The 21067-nt window shown below is 58.2% G+C and overlaps 1 protein-coding gene and 1 pseudogene across 1 annotated transcript; both read right to left on the bottom strand.

The window, feature by feature from the left end:
• Window positions 1–10: 10 nt before the first annotated feature.
• Window positions 11–2937, bottom strand: LOC128055963 (steroid 21-hydroxylase-like; annotated as a pseudogene).
• A 3369-nt stretch (window positions 2938–6306) lies between these two features.
• On the bottom strand, window positions 6307–20767 carry LOC128055961 (complement C4). The gene is made up of 41 exons (XM_052648570.1): window positions 20660–20767; window positions 20334–20532; window positions 19943–20144; window positions 19680–19750; window positions 19508–19596; window positions 19228–19310; window positions 18951–19047; window positions 18707–18812; window positions 18465–18597; window positions 17731–17846; window positions 17444–17620; window positions 17135–17317; window positions 16828–17013; window positions 16506–16664; window positions 16133–16259; window positions 15886–15960; window positions 15199–15396; window positions 14993–15104; window positions 14831–14901; window positions 14423–14562; window positions 14104–14313; window positions 13813–13864; window positions 13624–13713; window positions 13268–13477; window positions 13028–13103; window positions 12715–12871; window positions 12364–12477; window positions 12108–12279; window positions 11664–11896; window positions 11422–11589; window positions 10996–11055; window positions 9965–10058; window positions 9701–9887; window positions 9475–9565; window positions 9259–9333; window positions 7789–7891; window positions 7563–7652; window positions 7382–7480; window positions 7133–7216; window positions 6720–6852; window positions 6307–6579 (listed from the first exon to the last, which is right to left on the bottom strand). Exons 1-41 carry the CDS (start codon window positions 20722–20724, stop codon window positions 6438–6440), a joined length of 5229 nt encoding a protein of 1742 aa, XP_052504530.1. The 5' UTR covers window positions 20725–20767; the 3' UTR covers window positions 6307–6437.
• Between the last annotated feature and the right edge of the window lie 300 nt (window positions 20768–21067).

Here is a 21067-nt window from a genome sequence, read left to right as displayed (position 1 = left end):
TCCTCCCCCATCACTGGGCACTGGCGCTCTCCCAGGCCCCGGCCTCCACCTCCCCAGGGCTGCAGCTGCACCTGGAAAGGCTAGACCTTGAGGTTGACGCCGCAGTAGGGATCCGGCTGCAGCGAAGGCAGGGCGCCCAAGGGCTGTGGCAGCAGGGTGAAGGCCTGCAGCAGTCGCAGGAGCACCACGAAGAGTAACAGGCGCGCCAGCGACTCACCCAGGCACACGCACCCCGCAGCCAAACGCCAGTGCGCTTGGGTTCCCGCCCGGCTCTAGGAAGCGGTCTGCGGGGCCGAAAGACCGATCCAGGCTCAGGGGCCGCCAGATACGGGCCCCGCTGCACCGCCACCCACCACCGCCGGCACCCGCCCCACCACGCACCCGGTCAGAACTCATACGGCTGCTCCCAGACTGTCTCGTCCAGGTGGGCACTTTAGAGGTTGGGGATAACGACCGTGCCCTCAGGGATGTCCTAGCCGAAGAGGCTGAGGGTTAGGGTTAAGTGAGAGGCCCGCCAAGACCCTGCTGGGGCCTTGGCCGTTCATCCCTAGACCTCCAGAGTCACCTGCTAAGCCGTGGTGCTGTGTGGCAAGGCCAGGGGCAGCACCTCTGCAATGGGGGCCTTTAGCAAGGGCAGCTGACCGCCGTCCTTTTATGTGACTCCAGGGTTCGAGGCTCTGGGGCCCAGCTCGCGATCCATCTCCTCCTAAAGCTATTGCTGAATCTGAGAAATGGAGCCCAAGTCCTGTCACTGCCCAGCCCTAAGCTGCCAACCTCCGTTGTGTGTGTGTGTGTGCACGCGCGCACGCGGGCATGCTAGTCACTCAGTCGTGTCCGACTCTTTGAGAGCCCATGGGCTGTAACCCTCCAGACTCCTCTGTCCGTGGAATTCTCCAGGCAAGAGTGCTACATGGGTTGCCACTCCTCCTTCCAGGGCATCTTCCCAACCCAGGGGCTGAACCTGAGTCTCCCACGTTGCAGGCAGATTCTTTACTGTCTGAGCCACTAGGGAAGCCCAAACTTCCACCATTCCCTGGAGGAACTCACAAGAGACTTTGTGCCAAGTACGAGAACCCATGCCAACCCCACTGACCCACCCAGTCCTATCCCCCACAACACAGCCTGCATTGCCATCAGTGAGCTAGGTTCCCAACACCCTGGCCAGGCTGCCAGGAAGGATCCCTTGGCCTCCTCCAGGGCATACCTCGGGGTGGTGAAGTAGGAAGGCCACCGCCCAGGAGAGGGTGCTGGCCGTGGTTTCAGTGCCCCCGATGAAAAGGTCCACCACAGACATGTGCACGTGTCCTTCCAGGAGCTGTCCCGGGCCCTCTTCTACTCTTTGCCTCCCTACCCCCTGGAGCATGTAGTCCATCATATCCCTCCACTGGCCGGCCACCATGCCCTCCTGGGGAGGGGAGGAGGAGCCGGCCTGAGTGCCTGGCTTGGGGAGAGTGTTTAGAGGATGCCTTGGGTCCAGGACTGCAGGGATGGCCCAGAAGCCGCCTGGCTCTGGGCAGTAGCGTCACTGCTGCCGGCCGAGGAGGAGCCCAGTCCCTGCGCGGTTCTCACCTTGTGGCGCCTCAGCTGCTTCTCCACCATGTGGTCCCTGTTCTCTACGGCCTTCTTCAGCCTCCAGAGCCCAGGGTTGGGGAAGAGCTGGGGCAGAGAGTGAGAAGGCATAGCTGCTGGCAAGGAAGCCTGTTCCCCATCCCCACCCTTTCTCCCAAAACCAGGCGTGTCGGGGCTGCACCTCCTCACCCTGAGAAAAGGAACCATGTCCAAAATCTGGATGGACCAGTGGTCCCAGGTCTTCATCAAGTCCTGAACACAGTCGTGAAAGGCATGTACTAAGGTGTCCTCCTGCCCAAAAAGGAGGAAATCCTTTCAGTGCAGAACCAGGAGAGGATCAGGGAGGGGTTTCAGGGGGCAGGGGGCGCAGGGCAGGCATATGGGAGGGCAAGAGAGTTTTGACCTTGTCTCCAAAAGTGAGATAACAGATGATGCTGCAAGTGAGGAGAGAGAATTCCTTCTGGATGGTCACGGGGGCACCGGCCTGGACTCTCATGCGCTGAAGAGAAAGAGCATGAACTAAACAGGGACCTGGGACATCCCTGGTGGTCGAGAGGCTAAATTCTCTGCTCCTAATGCAGGGGGCCCTGGTTCGATCCTTGGTGAGGGAACTAGATGCCACATGCTTCGGGTAATATAAGTTAAAAAAAAAAATAGAGGGCCTTCCAGGAGGGGTGAAGCTGACCTGGGCTGACTGTGGGAGTCCAGGCTCACCTCGCAAAACTCCTGGGTCAGCTGCTCCACCCAGGGTTCCATGGAGCTGCGGGTGCCCAGCAGCAAGGCTGAGCGGGTGAGTTTCTTGTGGGCCTTCCAGAGCAGAGAGTAGTCCCCCAGAGAGATGTCCTGGCAGCGCTGAGACACCAGCTTGTCTGCGAGTAGGGGTTGGGGGTGGGAGGGTCGACTTGACCAAGGAAGCCACGGGCCTGACCTCCCCTGCCTCCCAAAGCCCTGCTTCTCCCCTCAAGGAACCTCTTACAGGATGGTATCTGGGGTCTGCCAGCAAAGTCCACCCACTTCCTGATCATAGCCTCCTCGATGGTCCTCTTGGAGTTTAGCACCACCACCTCTGGCGGGGGGAGTGGTAGGAAAAGCAGGAAGTCAGCAGGAGAGCACACCCCCAACCCTCCTCACTGCTGTGGGCCAGGAAGGAAGCAGACCCTCACCTTGCAGCCCAAGGCGAAGCCTGTAGACAGGCCCGAGTTTCTGAGTCAGGCTCAGCAGATGGATGGGGAGGTTGGGCTGCAGCAGGTGCAGGAAGCCGGGGACCAGAGGTGGGAGGTGGAGGTTTCTGAGCTTCCACCGGCCCCACAGCAGGTGAGCGCCGGCTAGCAGGGTGAGCAGCAGCAGCAGCAGCCCTGCGAGGACCATGGCTGGAGACCCAGGCAGAGGCCCCGGCCCCGCCACTTATAGCTCTCAACACCTCCAGCCACCTGGCTACTCAGGCTGTTCTGAAGCCTCCCTCCCTCGACTCCTTCCCTCAGGTCCTTGCCCACTGTCCCGCCCACAAAACAGTACATTCCTGGAATGGCATCCATCCTCTTGGCCTTGGAAAATCCAATATCAAAGAGCAGGCCTTTTCCCATTCATCTATCAAGAAGAAAGGAAAGGAAATACAACCCTGACCTTCTTCAACAGCCAGAATCAGCTTTCTGTCAACCGTTCAGGAAAACGTGTCCATGAGCCCTCTCCCACTCCCACCCCACCCCCACCGCCACCTTGGACCAGCTTCCTGCCACGGGGTTTGTCTCAGAGAGAAGAATGACAACCCACGCCTAATATGCCCGCCCAGATGGCCTTTGAGCACAAAATGAGACGAGAATGATGTGTTTTTTTTCTTTTAACTTACAACAGGGGAACCACATGTCCTGATTTGCTTGTGTTATCCCGGTTTACGCCTATAGTCCAAGTGTCATCAGTAATGGTGCTTCTTTTTATTCTCAAAACTTGAACAAGAAAAATTAAATGTTTCCCCAGTTTGGAGCTCTTACCCTGTACCTGACGCTCTTTGGTTGCAAGGAAAAGAGACCCACTTGAGCTAGTTTGAGCCAAAAGTAAGAAATACAGGGATATCTCACAGAATCCAAGAGCAGGCAAGTAGAAGGGACCTACTTGGCCTTGCTAAGCCAGGGATTGTGAACTAAAGAGCCCTAGAGACACGGCTGCTTCCTCACTCTTCGTTCCTGCTGTCTCACTTGTTTACTATCCCTGGCTGCACTGGGCCTGTATTGCCACGCCTGGCTTTCTCTAGTTGTGGCGAGCAGAGGGCACTCTCTAGCTGTGATACTCGGGTTTCTCTTGTTGTGAGGCACAGGCTCTAGGCATGTGGGCTTCAGTAGTTGAGGCTCGTGGGCTCTAGAACTCGGTCAGTCGTTGGGGCCCACAGGCCTGGCTGGTTCACAGCATGTGTGATCTTCCCAGACCAGGGATCCAACCCGTTTTTTTCATTGGCAGGTGGATTCTTAACCACTGGACCACCAGGGAAGCCCCTCCCTCCTCTTGGTCTACAGTCCCCTCCTCCCACTCTGCATTCAGGCTGCTTGTGCTCCCAGGTGCAGGCGGCACAGAACTGCTGTCGGGGTTAGACTCCACAGAATACGGGTCTAGCCCCAGGACAAGAAGGCTTTAATGGCATGATCAAACATGCCCCCCGTCGATTCCCACATCTTCAGGAAGCAACTTGAGAGCCACAGGTGGGATCAGAGGCCCAGCCCTCTTCAGGGAGCTGTTGCTATGAGGGGTGGGGTCCCAGTGGACTAAGTAGGGCTACCAGTGGCCACTGTTGCAGGTGAGGGGGCAGTTGAAGGACTTGCAGGAGAGGTCATGCTAAAGAGAGGTGGCAGGACTCGGTGGGAGGCTGGGGCACCTAGGAGGTGGGGTGAGGGCTTAGAGCTGACCTGAGTCCACACATCCCCCAATACCCCATCCTTTCTCTGCCAGCTGACCTCAGAGCTTTAATCAGAGCAAGACTCTGCCACCAGAGAGCCTGGGTCGAGATCCCAGCTGTGGTGCCAACTAGCCTAAAGAGTTCACTCCTGGGGGTCCTGATGGGAGAGGCTCAGCTCAGCCTGGACCCAGGCCCAGGACTGGGAGGAAGAAAACTTGGGATTTCTGGTATTGGGCAGCAACAGCCAGCCCCTTCCTCATAGTTGACCTCAGGCCCTAGATCATGTCTTGCCACAACTATAGCTGAATGTTTGATTCTCATACGTGGCTTTATGCCACCACCATGCTGACCAGATTTCGGGGGAGATCTGATGGGCAATGACCAGGCCATGTGGACAATAGCACTAAGAAGCCTCTGAAACACTGAGGAAGGTCAGAACGCTTTTGTAAAAAAATTATTAACTTATTTGGATATACATGGTCTTAGTTGCAGCTTTGGGAATCTTAGATCTGCAGTTGCAACATGCGGGATTTTTCTTTTTTTTTTTTTTAGTTGAGGCTTTATTTTGTGGCATGTGGGAATTGGTTCCCTGACCAGGGGTCAAACCTGGACCCCTTACATTGGTAGTGCAGAGTCATAGCCACTGGGCCACCAGGGAATTCCCAGGTCAGAACTACTCAAAGTTTCATGGAATGGAGAGTGACCTGGACTGCTGACCTGCCTGTGAACACCACTTCGTAACGGACACCATGTACCTTGCCAACCCCGTCTCTTCCATACCACCTCCAAATCCTAATTCCAAACAAGATAAATGATATGCAGTGCCCCCAAAAGTGCTGTCCTGCCCCCAGCCTTGGGGCCTTTTATGTTCTTTCTTCTGCCTCAAATACCCTCATCTACTCCTACTCCCTTTGCGTGACTTTTCAGCCTGCAGAGTCCAACTTACAGGTCACCTCCTCCAGGAAGACTCCCCGGCCTGCTTCTCACATGCACCCAGACTGGTCAGAGGACCCACAGAACCGTGCAGCTCCCTGACCTCACACCATTCACAGAAGATGGGGATCTGGACCAGGGCATGGCCTGGAGTGAGAGGTCCACAATTCCTGTTGAATGACTGAATGGCAGGCTGCTGAGTTAGCTCAGTTTCCCTCAAAAATGACCTCAGCACATTCCTCTAGTGAACTTCTAGGTTAGCCCTGAAGACCCAAGAGGTGCTGCCATTATGGGGGAGAGCTAGGCAGGCAGGTGGGGAGGGTTGACCCCAGGGAACAGCAGTTCCCTCAGAGTATTAAGAAACACCAAAGTTGGCCTTTCGGTCTGTTTGAAACCAGTATCTGGATGAAGACATCATCAGACCTGAGGACTGCACATTTCTGGGAAAGTTATGTAATACTGCTGATAAAGGGATCCAATGTCAAACGGGCTTTCAACACAGCAGGTCTCAGTTAGAAGCAAGACCCAGAAGTACCGCGTGCCTGAGCACAGTGGGGGACATGCAGCTGGGGAGCTGCTCACAAAGCAGGGCTGAGGTGCCTGGTATGCAGCCCCCTGCCTGAGGCCCCAGAGACAGGCTGCCAGGCACAGGGAGTGCCCTGCGGGCAGAGTAAAAGGGAGATTTTAGTGCGGACATGGGATCCTCAGAGCGCACGGTCAGCTGCCCACCATAGTCACTATGTGGCACCAAGCTCCCAATGGGTTGCCTGAGGGAGGAGGGGATTCAGGCAGAGCTGGACTCTGCAAGGGTCACCCAGGCTCTGAGAGACTTAAATGATGCCCACCCTGGCCTGGGCCCCACAGGACCTGGAACAGATGGTGGGGACGCTGGTCTCAGTCCTGGAGATACACACGGACACTTTGCTGCCAAAGGCCTTTATTGAGTCCCTGGTTTTGCCTAGGGCTCTGGGCAGGGTACAGGGCACGGCGGGAGTCCAGGCAGTATATTTCCACAGCTCCGGCTCCTCCTGGAGAAGCTGGGAGAGTGCCCTCACACCTGGCAGCCCTGCGTTCCGTACTCCTGGAGGAAGCTCTTGAGCTGGGCACAGGGTGCCCGATGGCGGGTGCTCTGGCACATGCGCTCAGAGGGCATCTCCTCGATCCAGCTGTTGGAGTCCAGCAAGTACTGGGGGCTGCGGGCAAAGAGGCAGTCAGCAGGGGTCAGCGGAGGGTCAGGGGCAGACCCTGAGGCACCTGGCTTCTGAGGGCAAAGGGGACCGTTTCCCTCAAGAAGCGTGGGCAGAGCAGAAGACTGAGGGGTCCGAGAACTCACTCTCCCTTGAGGTCGTAAGTGGCCCCATCCAGACCCATGATCAGATATTCTTTCCCAGGTTCCAGCTGAAGGCGGCAAGAGGCTCGGACCAGGAAGTTTCTGGTCTGATCAGCGGTGGCCCTGGCATCCTTGGCTGAGGGGAGAAGGTCCACAGAGTCATCAGAGGGGAAGAGAAGGGGTGGGACAGCAGGAGGCCGGGGAGCTTTGCGTCGAGCCTCCATTTGACCCTCACCACTCCCAGCGGGCAGGTCCTGCCTTCCTGTCTGTGGACAAGCCCAGGGTTTCTAAGAGGCTGAGGGGCTTTGAGCTCAGACTGGCTGCAGTTTCACTCTTCCCGGCACCAAGGCCCCAAAGCCAGACCTCAGCTCCCCAGTATGGCCCCCAGCCCTGCCCACTTATTGTCCCGCTCTTACTGAAATGCAGGACTTGGGTGATACGGGTCTCAAAGAGGCGGAATGCGGCCTTGCTGTCTTCTCGGAGAACCTTAACCTGGAAGCCTGTGGGGGGTTTAGGAGATGGGAGGGAAGGTTAGTTATCCCGAGGCTAGGAGGACGGGAGGTCAGTGCAGAGTGACAAGGCTGCCCATGGGCCTGAGAGGAGCAGGCCAAACGTAAGAGACCTTGAGGGTGGGTCAGGGCCAGGGCCCGGGTGGGAAGACTGACCGTAGTCCACTCGGGGAGAGTAGCAGGAGAATTTCATGCGGTAACCCTCCACGTCCTGCTGCCCACGCTCCAGGGCCCGGCGCTGTCGAGGGCACTTCCCTGAAGTCAAGGGCCCAGGTGAGGTCGTGTAGGCCCCAGCCACGCCGCCTTCCCACCCCTGATCCCCAGCCCAGTGTCTCACCCTCAGCACACTGGCAGACATCCGCAGAGCACAACGTGGACAAGAGTTTGCTCTTACGTGGTGCCCCATAAAACACAGAACATTTGCGCTCTGGAGAAAAGCAGAGAGAGGCGTTCTTTAGGGCACTCGCCTCTCCCTGCCTCCCCGGTCCCATGGACCCACAGGACTCCCTTGCCACCCTCACTGCCACCTAACCCCACGCTCGCGCGAGTCCCCGACGTCTCACCAGGATTGTAGTAGTCATACAGGACGGCACTGGCCGGCTGTACCAGCCCCACAGGCACCTCCTGCACAGCTCCAAAGCCCACACACTCCCGGGAGGTGGGGACCTGCCATGGGGGGCGATGGGTGGAGGGAAGTCAGGGACCCACCTCTGGGCCCTGCAGACTGCTATGATGGATTTGCTTGGCCTGTTTGGTTCCGGTCGATCTTATCTTCAGTGTCCTTCACCATTTGTTACCTTCCAGCCTCGGGATTTCTAAAAACTGCTCCCCAAGGTCTCTGCTGACTTCACTGCCCACATGGTGACCTCACCCATCCCCAGGTCCCTGAGCGGCTTCACAGAGTCTCCCTTCATGGACACATTCTTCACAAAACTCTCCCTACCCTCAGGGCTAGCTTCCAGACCACCCCTGATTCCAACCTGGTCATTTCTGACCTTCCTGCTGGTCCCTTGCAGAGGCACAGGCCCCAGCGCAGGCCCTTCCCCTTCTCTGTGCTCTCCTGGGGCGGTCTCACCGCTCCCCAAACTCTGCAGGCGAGTGGCTCCTGAATCAAATGTTCAGCCTGATTCTTGTATTGGGATTTTTACAGAATGTATTAAACAGTCCCATTTCCCACTGCCTGCCCTCCAAACCCACTCACCCTCTCCATAGCCTCACTGCTACAACTAAGGCCTCACTTACCTCCTAGGTACCAGCAAGTGCTGGCCCTCTGCCGCCCTCTCTGACCCGCCACTCATGTAGGCCCTGATCCCTCTCCTCATGGCCACACCGCTCCAGTCCAGCCTGGTATCGCACACGAGTTTCCTTCCTAGCTGCATGGTGAGCTCCCTGACTTGACATCTTCCTCATTTTCTTCAACCAGACTCCTCTGCCTGGCTTCTCTAGCCAACAAGGTCTGTCCCCTCTGCACACACTGGGCAGGGCGGGCCTCCCCGACCCACAAACACATGGCGAATGATATCACAGTATTAACACACCTTTTTCACATTTCTCTCCAAAGGTTACAATAAACTTTCAAGAAATTTTTGGAGGGCCATCAGAGAGTTGATAACTGTGTGTTAGTCAAATATGCCCATGGGAAAAAAAAAACAACTCATGTAGGTCGACCATCATTTAAAAAAAAAAAAAAACTTGAGTATCATAAACAGAAAAAAACAGGATGTTCAAAACAAAAAAGCAGTCCCTCATGACGAATAAATTCAAATTTAAGAAAGGTGCTCTCTCAAGCCCTCCCTGGCTGACTGGCACTGGACCCAAAGCCCCAGAAGGGGCTCAGCCCCGCCTCCCTGCAGGCAGCAGGGAACCTCCCTGGCCAAGGCTCTGACCCTCTCCTGTCCTGTCTCCCTGCTCACACCACAAGTTCTCTCCCAGAGCAGTAGCTGCTGATACACCTGCCTCCTGGGAATCCTCCTAACTTGAGCTCAGGAAACCCAGTGCCAGCTGTGCGCCCCTCTGTCACCCTCCTTGCTCACCGAGTCGAAGTACAGCAGGACATGGGGACCCTCGGTCTCAAAGTGGCTCACGTATCGGTCAGAGAGGGAGGTCAGCTGTGGAGAACGGGAGCCGGGAGTCACGAGGAGAAAGCCCCTGGCCGCGTGCATGTGACAGGGCTCAGCAGCTGGGGCTGCTGCGGGGATGGGGCAGGGATCCTGGGGGCACAAACGGCCCCTCTGGGTGTCTGGTCACACCTTCTCCAGGTCAGCCCGCAGGGCGTAGAATCCACTCAGGAGGGTGATGTCTGCAATGGCCATGCCCGACAGCCCCACCTTGCCAGTCCGCCTGTGGAAACACGTGCCTGTTGTCTGGGTCGCCCCTGCCTGGGGCCAGGCTGTAGACACCCAGCCCCAACCTCGCCGCTGCCTCCCTCTCCCAGCCCAGCAGCACCCACAGGCCCAGGGCCACCCCAGGGCTCACCAGATGCACACGGTGTACTGCACCCTGGGTTCCCGTTCCTCAGCTGCCTTGGGGGCCTCCCTCCTCCGGCGGTTCCTCCGACCATCAAATAGCTGCAGGGGTGTCACGGGCCGGGAGTGGGCCTCGGGGTCATCCCCGGCTGGAGAGTCCTCATACTCGTATTCCTCGTAGTCCTCCTCAGCCTCCACTGTGAGGGGAGAGCGCTGTGGCTCAGCCCTGGCACCACCCGCTCAGAGACCCACAGCCTGTGACCCCAACACTCACTCGTGTACTCGACATGGCCCATGACCGTCACTTCAATCTGAAGATCCTGGCATGTCCTGTTTGTCATGTCCATGACATTGTAGGTGCGAAGGACCTGGCTCATCAGGGGGTGGGAAGGAGACATGGGGACACTTAGGGCCGCAGACCTCTCTGCAGAGCCACATGGAAGGGCTCTGGACCCCTTAGCTCCTGGGCTAAGAGCTTTCAGGCCTTCTGCCTTTTACCATTCTGCCCCTGGACCTGTCCAGAAATACAATTGCCCCCAGCTGTTGGATGAGAGAGAGAGGGGAGCAGGGTCCTGGCATGGGGGCAAGCATTGTACAGAAGCACCGAAAAGGCTTTAATGGAAAGTTCAGAAAAGGCTGCTGGCCCACGCTTGAAGGAGGAAAATGAGTTTGTCATGTGGGACAAGAGGATCCTTAAGGTCATTCAAAGCTTGGAGATGTGTGTACATGGGAGGATCTGTCCAGCTGAGGAGGTGGGCGGGGCTGAGGCGAAAAACAGAGGCGAAGTTGCTGGGGAGGTGGGCAGTGCTAGCGAGAAAGATGAGGCGGAGTTACTGGGGAGGTGGGCGGGGCTGGGGAGAAGGCAGAGGAGGAGTTACTGGGGAGGTGGGCGGGGCTGGGATGGAGACAAAGAAGTCTCCCGGGTCATAAGGTGAGGCTTAGCATGTGGCCTCCGGAGTGGCAGCTGTGCTCCTGCAGGGATGGACTCTGTCAGCCAGACAAGAGACACAGGAGGAAGAGAAGGATTGGGGCTCAACCACGTCAGAGATGCTCAGAGCTAAGGGTAGACACTTGGCCTGAGGCACCAAGTGTTTGAGCATCAGCACTGAGGGCTGAAGGGGACGACAGGTGCCCAGAAAGAGTGGAGAGCAGAGTGAGGGGCACCTGCCCAGGACAGAGCACAGGGAACTGCAACCCAGGGGTCTCTTCCTCCTTCCCAGACCATGAGCTCTGCCTGCACGTCTCCCACTCAACACCCCGGCTTCACCCTGATGGCCCCGCACGCCCAGTGCCACCAGCTCTCACCTTCAAGGTTCCTCTGCTGTTTCCTCTCACCTCCACGTTAATCTTGCTTCCCAGGGAAAACTTTCACAAGCAGAAAAGGGAAAGAGATGTCAGAAGGGCACACTGTGGCTTCAACTTACCTCCTCCACCAAAATAACTCCACCTCCTCTCCCCACCTCACTTTTCAACACTTCCTACCTTCACCCACATTCTCTCTGCACCATCTCCTAAACCCTGTGTAGATTCTGCATGAATCATTTTTAGATCAGATAAATGAAGCTCAGAGGTTGGGTGACTTGCTACAGGTCACAGAGCCAGTAAGTCTTCCCACAGTTATCAGAAAGAGGGGCCACGAGGATTCAGCAGGGGTGGGGAACAGGGGATGGCTTCTGGCCTGGCTGAGGGAGGCCCAGGTGTCCCGGTCACCCAGGTGAGGGCATGGTTCACCTGCAGCTCCTCCTCCAGCCTGTGGACTTGGTGGTTGGTCAGCTGCAACACGTGGGACTTGAGTCCACTGCGGCCCAAGGAGCTGAGGGTCACGTTGAATCCCGTCTCCTCGGTGGTGTGGGACGCGATCCAGTATGCAGACAGGGCATCCAGAGCCATAACAGTGTCCTGGAGAAAATGAGCCAGGACTCAGGGACTCGGTCTCAGGACCAGCCACCCTAGAACCCCAGGACAGTCCCTACCTGGGTGCTGCGGAATCCCCCTTGGAAGCTGCCCTGGCCAGTCAGCCAGGATGCAGCCTGGTCAGCCAACTCAGCCTTGCCCTCCCATAGCAGCAGGTGTAGCAGGCCGTAGGCCGTGGTTTCAATCGACATGGCCGGGGCCTGGGGAATGGGGTCTGCTGGGCTGTGTGGAGCCAGAGTGGGTGACAGGACGTTGCTTGGAGAAGTGGTGACTGAGCCCCAGTACAGCTTATCTGGAGTGAAAGGAGACCCACAGGTGAACAGGGGAGGATCTTAGATGTCTGGCCTTTGACACCCCCCCTTTAGTCTCTCCTGATTTCCCAGTCACCCCTGCTTATGCTCTGATTCCCTCCAAGGGGCTCCATTCATTCTGTTTCTCCCTTTGGACACACTCAGGGGTCTCAAGCTCTCCCAAGCCTCAGGATCAAGGCAGGACCCCCTCACCACCGATGTTCTTGGCCATGGCCATGAGGTTGTTGTGGGCAACATTCCGCAGGTCCTCAGGGGCCTCGGTCAGCGACAGGGCGTAGGCTGTGATGGCGGAGGCGTGGGCACCCAGGAGCCCAGAGGTTGCTTTCGCCCCCAAGAAGGTGTTTGCTCTTGAGATGGAATTTTCCTGGAAGAAATTGGAGGGAAGGTCTGTGGACTGGGCTTCTGAGAGGAAAGGGATAAGCGAAGGGCAGACACATAGCTGCCTTACCACTCTCCTCAACTGCTCTGAATTCTTGTCTAGGAAGACCGCCAGCCCATGGTGGAGGGCGATGACCACGAAGGCCGTGAGCGCCACAGTCTCATCGCTTCCCACTAAGCCTCCCTGGTTGAAGTGGGCAGAAAACACTTTCATGCATTGGAGAAGGAAATGGCAACCCACTCCAGTGTTCTTGCCTGGAGAACCCCAGGGACAGCGGAGCCTGGTGGGCTGCCGTCTATGGGGTCGCAGAGAGTCGGACACGACTGTAACGACTTAGCAGCAGCAGCAGCAACCACGAGTGGGGAGGGTCAGGGTGACTCTCCCCTCCTGTGCCCCTGGCCCAGCCTCCCAGCTCCATACCTGCATATCCCTGTGGATAACAGGACAGGGGTCGTGGAATGAGCCATCATCCCGTTGCTGGGAAAGCAGCCACATGGCTGTCTCCTGTAGCTTTTTAGCAGAGCCGCCCACCTGATCCTGGGCCAAACTCAGTATCTTCAGCACAAAGGCCGTGAGCCTACAGGAGAGAAAGGCATAGCTTGGGATAGCCTCTAGACACTACAGGGGACATGGGACCAATACTGCGGTTCCTATTTGCTCTCCCATAATAGCTGGCTCTGCTGTCACCAACCCTAGCCCCTCCCACACACCCAGGACACTCCTCCAAACTCACCAGGTGCTACTTTCCCGATGTAACCAAGCCCCATAGGAACCATCTCTTTTTCGAAATTCCTGGATCCGCGTGTAGCCTTGGAGAGGAGAGGCAGCTGAGGTCACACCATACAGGTGGAAAAGGTAACCCCTTTTTCACTGGGGACCGCATCTCTCTTCCCTGCTCTGACCACCCAGGCTGCCCAGCTTCCATTAACTGCCCTCTCCTGGCCCCACTCCTGCTCGCCGCTGCACTCAGAACCTTTCTGGATGAGATCCACGGCGCGGTCCTTGGTCTCGGGGGGCAGCAGGCTCCACTGCTCGGTCTTGTCCAGGTAGCGGGAAGCAGCCAGTGTTGGAGCCAAGAGGGTCATGGTTTGTTCCCCGCAGCCTTGGGGAAGCCTCAGGAGGGAGGCCAGGCCTCCTGGGGACAAGGCCCCCTCAGAGCCCAATGCTTCCAGTGGATCCGAGGCTATGGGGAGGGACAGGATGGAGGGTCAGAGAGCAGGTCTGGGGGCCAGGGTCGGAGGGTCAGGGAGTCTTGGGATCAAACAGAAGTGCCCAGGCTTCCATGAATCCAAGGGAGGCCCCAGGGAAGGGACTGGAAGACATGCCCACCTGTGACTCTGACAAAACTCTTGAAATCTCCTTCAGGGACAATATTGGGATCAGAGTTGCCAGAAATTTCCAAGGTCCGGCCTCGGGGGTCTGGGAAGATGAGGGGAGTCAGTGGTCTGTCCTGCTGTCCACGCCATCTGCCCCCTCCCACCCCCAGGACCCTGCTGTCCGTGAGTGGAGGTCACTCACCCAGGGGGTTGAGATCATAGACTATCTCCTCCCTGTGAAGGGCCCCTTCTCTCTGTGGAGGGGAAACGAAGCTGTGAGAGATCACACAGGCCACAGCCCGCCCCTCCAGAGCACACTCCTCAGGACTTGCAGTTGGAACTTCAGGGACACGGAGGGGCCAGGATTGTGGAAAGTGCAAATGGACCAAAGCACTGGGTGTGGGGGGTGGCCTCAGCGCTGTTGCAGGCAGAGGGCCAGAGCAGGGGGTGAAGCTGGGAGATGGGGACCTAGATTCAGGGGTGTTCCACTCACCTCGACTTGTAGAATCTTAGATATTGCATCCCCCACAGGGAAATCTAAGGATCCTCGAGCCACCACCTTCAGGGACACGGCAGCAGCTGCGATGGGCACCACAGAGAAGCCAACGGGCCGGGCAGAGCCCGCGGGCACCTGCACCTGCTGGGCAAGCCCTCCACCCCCGGCCAGGCACAGCCCCTCCACTGGGGACACGTGGACGCTCACCTGGGGGCAGGAAGATGGGGAGGGCCAGAGTCCCAGCCCAGTTAGGCTCCCCACCCCTCACACGCCCAGGCCCCCCCACCACTGTGCGCTCAGCCCCCAAGGGCCTCACGGTCAGATCGCTATCCAGGTAGTTGTAGAGGACAGGCCGCAGCTCGAGCTGCTCAAAGCGGCGGACAGAGACCGGCAGGCGGAGGTGCATGTGGAATTCACGGAACACTCGGAGTCGAGCCGGGGTGGCCACACACAAGCCTGATTGATCAATGGCACATATGAGAGGCCTGGGGGCATCACACCCAGGGGATTCCAGCAGAGCGGGGCACGGCGTGCCCCTGCTCCCCGGCTTCCCACCCATCCTCTGCCTGCCGCTGCTCAATGGCTTCAGACCCCACGCTCAGCATGCAGACATCTCCAGCTCTCTGCCCCTCATTCCTGTACCAAGAGCTAAGGACCAAGCAGGGAGCCTCGGGCCAGGGAGCCTGGAAGAGGGAGCCCCAGGGCCCCAGCAGGGTGACCACACCTGTGCTTTTGGACAGGCTCACGCCGTGGATCTCCCACGTGGTCAGAGAGTCCGGGAGCAGCAGTTGCAGTCTGCAGTGGGAAAGGTGAGAAGCTGGGTCACACGCTGGGCAGGCCCCAGACAGAGACCAGAGACAAGGCCAGGCCCCTCGCGCGCCCTCACTGGGAGAAGCGGTCCACTTCTTCCACTTTCCAAAGCCAGTTCTCCGGGAAGAAGCTGCGCACGGGGATGTCATCCTCTTCAATCAGGTCCTCCTCCTGCAGGAGCTCCAAGGCTGTGTGGGGGACACCGTGGAGGGCGGTGAGCAGGGGGCTGTTCTGACCCTTCAGGGGCCCCGGTCAGTGCCCCGGCCGCACCCAGCCCCTCACCTCGGGCCAGGCCCACCTGGCCCCTGGTCCGGGCCTTCTTGCGCAGGTTTTCGGCAAACTGGCAGCAGGACAGGAAGGGCTCGCGGCAGGCCGGCTGCTGCACCCGGGCCGCCCGCTGCTCACAGGTGCGCACCATGGGCAGCCGCGTCAGCCCGTCCTGGCAGCAGCGCTTGGCTACGGGGGAAGTGTACTGGCCCACTGCAGGACCAGGTGAGGCTGAGCGCGAGGCACGCCTCATCCCCGGTCTGACCTCTAGACTTGCCAGGACTCACCCTGAGAGACCAGGAACTTGAGGGCGGTCACAGCAGAGCACCTCCCCCAGCCTCCCTTTCACCCCAGAACTACAGTGTCTGCATTTCTAGCCCAGACACCATGCACTGGCTCAGTCGGGAGCAGAGGAGCCAACAGGCAGACCTGCATCCCGGGCCTTGGGCCCAAGTGGAGAACTGCATATGTCCTAGTCCCTCAAGGCGTGTCAGAATCTGAGACCCGTAGACTGCAGCCCAGGAGGCTCCTCTGTCTGGAATTCTCCAGGCAAGAATACTGGAGGCAGTAGAGACATTCCTTTCTTCTGGGGATCTTTCCATCCCAGGGATCGAACCCGGGTCTCGTGCATTGCAGGCAGATTCTTTACCATCTGAGCCACCAGGGAAGCCCTAGAGAATTTCATGGGCACCCTCAACTCACGCTTCTCATGAATCGCCTTTTGGAAGTTCACGTTTCTCTTTTTCCGAGACTTTGACTCCTTGGGACAGCTCAGACCTGGTAGAGAGCAGGAATGCAGGAATGGAGAGCACAGGGCCTCCCCCTCCCCTCTGAGTTGCCCCCACCCAGCCCAGCCCTTCCCACCCCTCCTCTTCCTGTCTTTCCCCCTCAGGCCCCTCCTTCCTCCTTATCCTCCCAACACCCACTCCCCTTCCTCTTCTGTCCTCACTCTTTCTGATTTCAGTCCGATGGTCTCCATCAGAAAAGGCCAGACCAGCTGCCTTGAACACTTGAGGGGCAGTGTCTCCACCGCCGGGACCACAGCCAAGGTCATAGCTGTTCATAGCTTCGAAGACCTGGCGAGAAAAGCAGAGATGCTGCAGAGACAAGAGTGGCTGTGGCCGCGATCGCATACTCAGCTGCAGGTGAGAGGGCAGGGTCCAGACAAGTACAAGAGAGACACAGAGAGCGGAAACAGAGCCACCGGGGCCAAGGCTCGAGGGAGGAATGGAAGAGTGAGTTCTCGTGGCTGCCATGGGCTTCGGGCAGCAGGAGAATGAGCCTCGGAGGGAAGGGAGGATCAGAGAGAGGACTTGACCAACCTTGACCATGTCGAGGGGTTTGTGGGACTTGCCACCCACAGCATACAGAGCCGTGTCCACAGCTCCCAGGGCCACCAGGGCTCGAGACCCTGTTTGCAGGTTGAGTTTCACAGTGTCCCCAGGACGATACGCCTTGGAACTGTCCACGTTCAGCTCCAGCTGGCAGAGGTGGCAGGTGGGGGGCAGTCAGGGTGGGGAGAACTCGTTCAGTCTTGAGCATCCTCAGTGCACCCCAAACTAAATCACCCCGTTTGCAGTCATTCAGTCTTCTCTCTTAATCCTCCCAGCACGCACACACCCCATCTCTTCCGATGCAGGTTACCTTCCCCTCACAGCCTCCAGCCTGGACGTCCACTCTCAGGGAGTTGGCCACCGGGACGCCCCCGTGATAGTAGAAGGCCACGAGGTGGAAGGAGGGCACCAGGCGATGGTCCACAAACACGGAGATGGAGGTCAGGTGGGTCTTGGGCTCTCGATGCACAGACACGATCTGGCCCCGGGACAGGATCTGGAGGGGAGCAGGGTGCTCCTCACTGGCCATCCTCAGCCCTGAGGCCGCCACCCACCCTGAGGGTCCTTCCTCTTGAGACCCTCCAACCATGTCTTCCCCTGTGGCCCCTCATGCCCACCATGTAATAGAAGTAGGAGAAGCTCCCGCTGATGCCCACGGCTTGCAGGTTTAGGTTAAGGGTCTCTCCGACTTTAAGAGGTCGAGGATTCTGCCACTCAATGGACAGAAACCCAGAGCTTCTGGACAGGGGCGCTTTCACAGTGAGACTGCCTACGGCAGGGTGGGGGGAGCCTGCAGACACCTGGAGAGAGGGCAGGGGTCGCAGAGTCAATGGAAAGGGCACAGGCACCCAGCCTCCCCGCCTCTACCCGCCAGCCTGGGAACATTCTCTCCTAGCCCACCCACCCCCCTGAGGGTGGGGTGCTACCGAGAGCTGCACTTCTGAGATGGTCCGAGGAACACCAAGGGAGACGATGACTTGGCCGCTCCCATCTGTGTTCCGTTCAAAGTCCTGGTTTTTAGAAGTCGATCCAGAAAACAACTTGGCAGACACTTTGACGGGAATGCCAGAGGCTGGGGAGCCTGACATGTCACGGACCAGGGCCTAGGTAGATGAGGGAGGGGCCGAGGGAAGAGTGCAGTCAGTGAGACGCGGCGCCCTCCTGCCCACCACCCCCGGCACCCACTGCTCATCCTCCCCCTTCCCGAAGAAACCTGCAGCAGGAAGGGGACCCCAGGGATAAGCTGCTGCTTGGTTTTGCTTAGATCCAGGGAGAAGGGAGATGACACGAAACGCCAGGACGTGAGCTCTGCCTCCTCCATCTCTCCTCCTGCAAGAGACAGAGTGTAGAGAGGTGGACACAGAGACCTGGGAAGAGAGGAAGAGGAGGGCTGGGGGCGGGGAAGCCGTGCTCTAGTGTTTCCCTCCACCAAGGCTGAACTCTCCAGGGCACAAACTGCCTTCTGTTCATCTCTATGTTTCCTGAGGTCACCACAGGACATAGCACACAGATGGTGTATAACACAGCTCTGCTGATAGATGTATGGATGATGGATAGACGGATGGATGGGTGGATGGATTCATCAATGGATGAAAGGAGGGGATGGGTGGTTGGAAGGCTGGGTGGCCGGATGGATGGATCCATGGAGGGATGGTGGGATGTGTGATGGATGGAGGGAGAGATGGAAGGATGGGTGGATGGATAGATGGATGGGTGATTAGATGGATGGTTGGGTGGATGGATGCAGGGATAGGTGCGTGGATGGGTAAAAAATAATACATTGAGATGGTAGAAGGACCCCTTCCCCACAAATGGAGCTGTAGAGATACAGCTTTCCTGACTTTGTGTCGCAGCTGAGATGTGCAGGTTGTTGATGCTAGAGAACAGAGGGTCAGCTCGGAGGTCAGCGGTGAGGGTCCAGGGTTATAATCAGGGGAAGCCACTCACCTGGAGACTCAATAACGGCTGCTGCAACATACAGGCGCAGCCCTGGGAGGTCATTAATGCTAATATTAAGCTTCTCCAGCACGCCCTGAAACTCGGCCTTTTGCAGGGAAATTTGGCACTGGCCATCCACCAGCTGGGGCAAAGAAGACAGAACAGAAAATGAGACTCGAGTCTCCCACCTCACCTCCTCACGCCGCCTCACTCTCCTCACCCACCTCACGCACCTCAACCCTCCTTCCTACCTTGGTCTGACTCTCCAGGCCCCGCAGGAAAGTCTTTTCACCGTCCTCACCCAGAAGCCCAAAGCGCACATACGCCACCCCCTGCACTGGCTTCCCGTAGATGTACCTGCCACCAAGGAGAGATTCGGAAGAGGGGCTGAGGGCTGGGGCGAGGGAGGGGAGTGGGGTTCCACAGCACATTCACGCTGCACGGGGTGTCCTGGGGTCAGGCCCAGCATCAGGACCATGTGCGAGGGGGAGATACCTGGCCTGGATGATCACTTGGATGTCACTAAGAAAGCCAGGCGTTGTCAGGATGTAGGGGTTTTCAGGAATGATCTTCACCTCAAAGTTGGGAAGAACTGACCCAGGGCAAAGGGAGGGCATATCAGATTCTCGTGAAAGGACCCTGAAAATATTATCCCCCCCTCGGGGCTGTGGCAGCTGCATCTCCCTTCCCTGGCCCTGCACCCCCCACCTCTGGTCCACCCTGTCCTCCTTGCAGAAAAGGGGCGCCTGTCCCTTCCATCTCCAGCTCTCACCGTATTTCTTCACCTCAAACTTGGTGCTGCTATTGGAATCCAGGCTGTCTGAGAATCGGGCTGAGATTTTCCATGTTCCTGGCCTGAGGATGGACAAGGAGAGACTCAGCCCACTCGTGCAAGAGGCCCACTGACAGCCAGTGGCCCAGCTCCCTCGGAAGAGACTATGGGGTGATCCATGGGCTGAGGGAGCTCAGGACTGGACCATGTGCTGTAGTTAGCCAGCTGGGGGAAGTTAGAGAAGTGTCGGTGGGGGCAGTCCCTGGGAGGAAATGCTCACTCTGAGATGTCTGGGATCAAAAAGTTGTCCTGGAAGATAGAGGAGGGAGTAAACACTTCCCTTTTCTGCACGCGGAAGCCTTGAGAGTTCTGCAATGGGAGTGAAGCGGTCACAGCCACAGGCCAGCTCAGCAGCCCTAGCCCATTAGGAAGGTCAGAGGTCGGGGGCTCACCTCCACCGTGACCGTGAGGATGTCACTGGCCGGGCGCATCTTTTGATCCAGAGCAAAGACTCGGTAGCGAACTGGAAATGGAGGATGAGGAGGGGAGCAGGAGCCATGGGAGGGGTGGGCCCTGGACCCCTGACCCCCTCCCAGAAAGCAAAGGGAAGGAGAGCAAATGTTTGCAAAACAGCCTTCCTGTGGGGGGCTTCAGGTTATCTCATTCAAGTGGCTGGGAAGGCATGAAAAGTGGAGGCCCTGGCGCCGAGACTCACCCCGCTGGCCAGGGTTATAAACGGGCTGGTCTGTCTGCAGAAAGAGGTGCCCCCGGCGAGAGGAGAACAGCAGGTTGACACCCTGCGTGTCTGTCTGTTTGGACAGAGAGTCCCTGAGCCACGGCGACTGCGCTATCAGCTGCACCTCGGGGGCTCCGCGGAGGAGATGGAGGCGACAGAGGCTGGCCTGCTCCTGGGGAATCTGTGAAGAGAGCGAGAGGGAGTGGGTGAGAGACGGAGCAGAAGGGAAGAGGCAGCCTGAGACACGGAGGACCACAGGCGTGGGAGGGGAGGAAGGGAGCAGGGGCATGAGAAGACAAAGCTGTTTCCAAGAAGACAGAGGGCAGAAGGGGAGGCGCAGGGCGGCACCGGGAGGGAGTGGGGCCTTTACCGGGAGGTTGAGGAGTATGAAGTCTCTGCCTGAGCTGAGGCTGAAATCCACCTTTGGGGAGCAGAGCTCATTAACGTGGGATGGGTTCCTCAGGAACACGGATCCTCTCACCACCTGTCCTGAAGGAGCATCCTGGAGTTTCACGGCCACAGACAGGGGGACCCCTATGCGAACCACAGAAGGAGCAAACAGGAGCAACCTGGTGCAAGAACAGGTGCAAGTCAACCGCCAGCCTCCAGCCCTCCCCGCGAATCAGGACCGTCTGAGCCCATCTCCCCTCGCCAGCCCTGGCCCTGTCCAAGCTCTCCGCATCCTGCTTCCAGGACCTGGGCTTCTGCAGAGACAAGGCGAAGAAGCCAGATGCCCAGATCAGCCCCCAGAGGAGCCTCATGGCTGGAGGACCTGAGGGGTTCAGACCCGCCTGCTCCTTTCTGGTTAACCCAGGGCTTGGAGCAGTGTTTTGACTGTGGACCTTGCTCCTCCCCTCTCCCAGATAAGCCGGGAAACCATGTGATAACCAAGAACTGCAACTGGCCCCAGGCCCAGAACTGGGAGGGGGCACCCCGGACACCTGGGTCTCTTGAGGGAATCATGGCCTGGAGAGAGACTGAGTCCTTCCCTGTTAACCCTCTCATCCCAATGCCCCGCGCACCAGCGCTCCTGGGTGGGTCTGGGTGCCTGTGTGTATATAGCAGGCACACACACACATCTGCCCAGCAGGGCCCCACGTGGCT

The sequence above is a fragment of the Budorcas taxicolor genome, chromosome 11, assembly GCF_023091745.1.
Source record: "Budorcas taxicolor isolate Tak-1 chromosome 11, Takin1.1, whole genome shotgun sequence".
NCBI classification, from domain to species: Eukaryota; Metazoa; Chordata; class Mammalia; order Artiodactyla; family Bovidae; genus Budorcas; species Budorcas taxicolor.
The sequence above is the reverse complement of the archived record's forward strand: the minus strand, read 5'-3'. Positions and strand labels throughout refer to the sequence as shown.

Coding starts and splice junctions, on each gene's coding strand:
- LOC128055961 (XM_052648570.1), bottom strand. CDS start 20,724: ATGAGGCTCCTCTGGGGGCTGATCTGGGCATCTGGCTTCTTCGCCTTG. Junction 13,714..13,812: donor CTATGATCTCAACCCCCTGG/GTGAGTGACCTC, acceptor TCATCTTCCCAG/ACCCCCGAGGCCGGACCTTG. Junction 13,104..13,267: donor CGTGGATCTCATCCAGAAAG/GTTCTGAGTGCA, acceptor CTCCTCTCCAAG/GCTACACGCGGATCCAGGAA.